General features: G+C 43.2%; 1 protein-coding gene across 3 annotated transcripts in view; it reads left to right on the plus strand.

The window, feature by feature from the left end:
- The window catches only part of KANK1 (KN motif and ankyrin repeat domains 1), an 82584-nt gene that overhangs the window by 12978 nt on the left and 63606 nt on the right, over nt 1–6000 (plus strand). For all 3 annotated transcript variants that reach the window (XM_015426067.1, XM_015426083.1, XM_015426076.1), the window contains exon 2: nt 4971–5087. In XM_015426067.1, the coding sequence (XP_015281553.1) occupies nt 5051–5087 (37 nt within the window). In that variant the 5' untranslated portion in view covers nt 4971–5050. The remainder of the gene's footprint in view (nt 1–4970; nt 5088–6000) is intronic.

Genomic DNA, 6000 nt, shown 5'->3' on the forward strand with positions numbered 1-6000 from the left:
ACCATCTTATCCTTTGCTGTCCCCTTCTTCTTTTACCTTCAGTCTTTCCCAGCATCAGGGTCTTCTCCAGTGAGCGCTCCCTTCTCATCTGTTGGCCAAAGAATTTGAGCTTCAGTATCTGGCCTTCCAGGGAGCAGTTAGGGTTGATTTCCTTTGATCTCCTTGCAGTCCAAGGGACTCTCAAGAGTCTTCTCCAGCACCATAATTTGAAAGCATCTATTCTTCAGCACTTGGCCTTCCTTATGGTCCAACTTTTGCAGCCATACATTACTACTGGGAATACCATCACTTTGACGATACCGACTTTTGTTGGCAGGGTGATGTCTCTACTTTTTATTATGCTGTCTAGGTTTGCCATAGCTTTCCTCCCAAGGAGCAGGCATCTTTTAATTTCATGGCTGTAGTTACAGTCTCCAGTGATCTTGGATCCCAGGAATGTGAATTGGTTAGGGTGGTCTTAGTCTATATCTGGGTTTCTTGGTAGTGGACATGCTTCTTTGGAGTGGGCTCACTTGAGAAGGGTGGAAAATATTATTTTTGGGAAGATTTAGATGCAAGGCTGAATCATTTAAAAGGATTTTTAGGTAATGAAGTAATTGAATCCAACATCATTGGAATTTTTAAATGAAATATTAATAGTCTGACATAAAACCTGAAGACAGTTATTTTTAATGATCAGACATTCAGATAAATAGATGAACTCTCCACACAAAGCCTCATGGGAAACTTACTGTGACTCAAAAATTTGTAACTTCTGTATGAGGCTAATGAGGGGGATCTGCATTTGCTAGCTTTTAATTATACCATGTGGACCAAACTGAAACTACCAAACTTTCAAGTCTGTCCCCACCCCCAGCCATGCCACTGGCCAAAAGGGAAGGGCCAGGGCTCAAAAAAACCCTATGAGTTTCCTGGCTCTAGTCAATGCTGGGCACAATTGCCCAGGGTGCTTCTATTTCCACCCCATCTTCTACCCACTGGCACAAATAGCTGCTTCAGGTAATGGCTGAGAGCTAAACTTCTAGTGCAAAGTATGCATAAGGCTATGTTTAAGCACTGAAAATTATGTTCAGTCTTTAATTTGAAAATTGGTACCACTGACTGCTTCATAATAAATGGGTATGTCATGCATTTGCATGCTATTTGAATTATTGATACTAAAAGAAGGGGAGATTTTTAGTTACCTCTAAATGAATGACAGATACCTTGTAAACTAGTGGTTCTCAGCCTTTCATGTCTTACATCCTGATCCTAGCAATCACTCTGTCAAGGAACCTGCCATGACAGGGGGAAAGCCCCCACTTTTCCAGAGAAAGACATTTATATGTTTACAGGCATTCTGTTATTATATTTATCACGCTAACTGTTAAGGGCATAAAAATGGCAGTAGTATTGTTGGCAGTAAATTTTATTGCTTTGGTTTACAAACGCCCAAAAATAATTCCATTAGTAATTGAAAATTGTAACAATATTGTAGGGTATAAATTTTACTGTTACAGTAACTATAAAACAAAAAGGTGATAAATTGTAGTAGCATTACTGCAGGGGACTGGGTTTGTAACCTGTGGCTGCCACAGATGTCATATATAACACAAACTTTAAAATGTAGCTACTTTGTCCTTATCTGGATGGACCAGGCTAGCTTGATGCTGTCAGATCTGAGAAGCTGTGCAGAGTTGGCCCTGGTTAGTACTTGGAAAGGAGACCACCAAGGGAAGTCCAGGGTTGCTTGCTATACAAAGGCAGGGAATGGCAAACCACCTCTGTTCATCTCTTGCCTTGAAAACCTACAGGATTACTATAGGTGGGCTCTGACTTGACAATACTTTCCACCACCTATATTTATCACCTGAAAACAAACACAGTATTTTTCCTCGTGTAACATTGGTGTACCCTGTACCATATTTTACTGTGAATACTTGTAGAGGAATGTAACTATTCTCAGCTGCTTGCCATGTATAAGAGAAATAAGTATATTTATTCAGCTCTGGTTTCAGGCTACGGTGCAGATATTTGCAGCATACCTGACAAATCTGTAACATGGGAATGTTCCTTGAGTCAATGGCTGCTTCTGCTTCTAATGGCTATTGGAACACAAGTTCAAACAGTTTCCACAGGATACAGCATAGAATAAGTGTCGTCCCCCCCCCCTTTTTTTTGACTTGTAGAGGCCTTAATAGACTTTATGCATTGGTGAATAAACACTTGGCAGTATTTGCCTCTTTTGTGGAAAAGGAATTTGTTCTAATGGGCAACAATTCACATGATGCCAAGCCATGTAAATGCCAAGACTTTTTGGCACCGTAACTTGCCGGGCAGAGAACACTTTGTGAATACTGAATTAAAAATGCTTTCCCCTCCCATAGCATCATCTTGTATTAGGAATAATACTTCTGGCCAGTCTGTACATGTTTTTGCATTTGCCCTGAAGTCTTCAGAACACTGTAATCTTGGGCAAGTATGGGACAAACATACAGGGCAGAGAGGCTAAAGTTTTGTCCTGAGATAGTCTTACTGTGTTGTAGGAACTTTTTAACTCTAATGTCCATTGTGCATAATGAGAACATGCTTGTGTGTAGATCTCAAGGCTAAGTGTTGTCTCCTGGAAGCATGGTTTGTATTTTGCAGATTAATCCCCGTTTATAACATTGTTAGTACTTGGTTTCAATGACAGTCACCTGTTGTTGGCTTGAGTGTGATTGAGTGATAGCGAATACTTACCAGGCACAGTGACTTTTTCATATCTATGATTAAAACTGTGTTCTGTAGATCAAGATAGGTAGCCATAGAAAAGAGCAAGAGTCCAGTAGCTCCTTAAAGACTAACAAAATCTGTGGCAGGGTATGAGCTTTCGTGAGTCACTGCTCACTTCTTAAGAAAAGAGTAAGAGTCTAGTAGGGTATAAGCTTTCGTGTGTTCTGTAGTCTGCACTTTCTAATGCTGCACTTATGGGAATGTGGGATTGGTAACCGTTCAATCGTATCAATCCCTGATAAATAAATCCATATAATTTTCTGATGAATGAATCCAACTGTTGTGTGTCCAGAGTTGTCTTTGGAGGAGGAGGAGATTGGATTTATACCCCGCCCTTCACTACCCAAAGGTGTCTCAGAGCGACTTACAAACTCCTTTCCCTTCCCCTCCCCACAACAGACACCTTGTGAGGTAGGTGGGGCTGAGAGAGCTCTGACAGAAATTGCTCTTTTTTCAAGAACAGCCCTTATCAGGACTATGGCTTGCCCAAGGTCATCCAGCCAGGTGCAAGTGGAGGAGTGGGGACTTACAAACTCCTTTCCCTTCCCCTCCCCACAACAGACACCTTGTGAGGTAGGTGGGGCTGAGAGAGCTCTGACAGAAATTGCTCTTTTTTCAAGAACAGCCCTTATCAGGACTATGGCTTGCCCAAGGTCATCCAGCCAGGTGCAAGTGGAGGAGTGGGGAATCAAACCCGGTTCTCCCAGATTAGAGTCTGCGCACTTAACTGATGTAATACAGTCTGCTAAAACAAGACTGCAATATTGGCCAAAAAAAGCCCTTCCCATTTCATGCGAATGTCTAACATGAGTCTCTGGTCAAGTGCCTTTCCAACTTAACATTTTTCTCTTCTTTGTATTTAATTACAAATAATGAGTTTCAAGCCAGTAAGTTTAAAACTTCTGGATGGCAAAGCCTAGAGACAGATGTGGAATTTTTCAAATAAAAGTAAGCTTTGGCTCCGGTCACACAGGCAGGAAACTGCGTGGGGGGGGGCTGTTTGCCCCGGGGAAAACTAATGCGCGGTTAAGCGATCAGACCTCCTGTGGAGGTCCTGTGGAGGTACCGGGGAGGTTCCATGGGTAGGGAGAGGTGCCAATCACAGGACACGCCTACGCGCAACGAAGAAGCGCGCAGTGCGGCAAACTGGGGTTTTTTGGTGTGCACGACAAATGCGCATGCTCCGTTGGGTGCGTGTGCGCATCCACGGAGACTTGGGGGAAAAACACCTTTTTCGCAAGGGGACATGGGCGGGCGCCGGATGCCACCGGAAATGCGATCAGACGCCTGCCCTTGCCCCACGGTTTCCAGAAACTAGTACCTCCGAGGTACTAGTTTTTTGCTGCACGTTTTCGGCGGGAAGCCTCAGTTGTGCCACGGAAGCGCTACGATTCCCAGATGTGCCGGTGAGATCGCACCCGGAAAATACGCCTGTCTTCTGTCTCTCTTGCGTGGCTAATGTTCCGTGTGACCGCAGCCTTTGTTTGGTAATGGAAAGTGCCATCAACTCACAGCTGACCTATGGTGACCCCGTGGGGTTTTCAAGGCAAGAGACATTCAGAGGTGGTCTGCTATTGCCTGTCACCACGTCACAACCCTGGTTATGCTTGGAGGTCTCCCATCCAAATAGTAGCCAGGGCTGACCCCGCTTACCTTTTGAAATCTGAAGAGATTGGGCTAGCCTGGCCTGTCCAGGTCAGGACCAAAAAGAGCTTTGTAGGACTATAGCATATTAATCAAAGTGAAATAACAAATGTGAAGTAAATGTTTCATGAAGCCTACTCTGTGTCTTTGAGTTTGTCTAGTATTCAGTGCTTTGTTGGTTATCCTTTTTTTTTTTAACTCAAAGCCATGCTAGTTCTTGTTCTGTTAGTGCTCCATTAGTATTTGCAAAGCAGGGTTTGCTGAGTGTGAGTGGACTTAATTACCATCTGTGTCCAGTTTACACAGATATTCTTATCGTGTTCTGGTAAAACAGCTCCCAATTACTTTGAAGAATCATACCCAACCATCAGGGTTGACAAGAGGTTAAACATTCTAAATTGGTAGTTACTGCTTTTAAATCCCTTGGCTCTCTAAATCCCATTCAGTTCTTAAATAGGAATCGGAAGCCTTTAACGCTTGAGTTTTAGGACATTGGTCTGTATTTGAAATGTTTTAAAGGAAAGTGGTTTTTGAGATGCAGTACTTTGATCTCTCTCTTTTTTCTGTTTCAGGTCGCATGCCTGGTTGGATTTGATGCATGAAATTTGCATGACTCCTAACGTTCAGTTTCTGGATTTGACAGTGAACAAGCATGGCTCATCCAGTGAATGCTAATGGTGGTTTTACAGGTAACTATTTCTCTCTTGAATAATTTCTATTTTTTTGGTTCAGAATATATTCTTAATGCTGATGTCCTTGCAGTGTTCCTACTTGTTTACTCTCTCCTGATAAGTAATACTAACATAGAATTTGTGTCTGCCATGTTGTGATTTCCATGCTAATTATCTGTCATATGTAAGAACATAAGAACATAAGAGACGCCAATGTTGGATCAGGCCAAAGGCCCATCCAGTCCAACACTCTGTGTCACACAGTGGCCAGAAATACCAGTGCCACCAGGAGGTCCAGCAGTGGGGCCATGACATTAGAAGCCCTCCCACTGTTGACCCCCCCCCCAAGCACCAAGAAGACAGAGCATCACTTGCCCCAGAGCCCCTAGCTATACCTTGTGGCTAATAGCCACTGATGGACCTCTGCTCCATATGCTTATCTAATTCCCTTTTGAAGCCGTCCATGCTTGTAGCACCCACCACTTCCTGTGGCAGTGAATTCCATGTGTTAATCACTCTTTGGGTGAAGAAGTACTTCCTTTTATCCGTTCTAACCCGACCGCTCTGCAGTTTCATGGAGGGCCCACGAGTTCTTGTATTGTGAGAAAGGGAGAAAAGTACCTCTTTCTTTACCTGCTCTTTCCCATGCATAATCTTATAAACCTCGATCATGTCACCCCTCAGTCGTCTTTTCTCCAAGCTAGAGAGCCCTAAGCGCTTTAACCTTTCCTCATAGGGAAAGTGTTCCAACCCTTTTATCATTCGAGTTGCCCTTTTCTGCACTTTTTCCAAAGCTATAATATCCTTTTTAAGGTGTGGTGCCCAGAACTGCACACAGTATTCCAAATGAGGTCTCACCATTGATTTATATAGGGGCATTATTATATTGGCTGATCTGTTTTCCTTCCTAATAATCCCCAGCATAGCATTG

Source organism: Gekko japonicus, unplaced genomic scaffold, assembly GCF_001447785.1.
Source record: "Gekko japonicus isolate JY-2015 unplaced genomic scaffold, Gekko_japonicus_V1.1 scaffold31, whole genome shotgun sequence".
NCBI classification, from domain to species: domain Eukaryota; kingdom Metazoa; phylum Chordata; class Lepidosauria; order Squamata; family Gekkonidae; genus Gekko; species Gekko japonicus.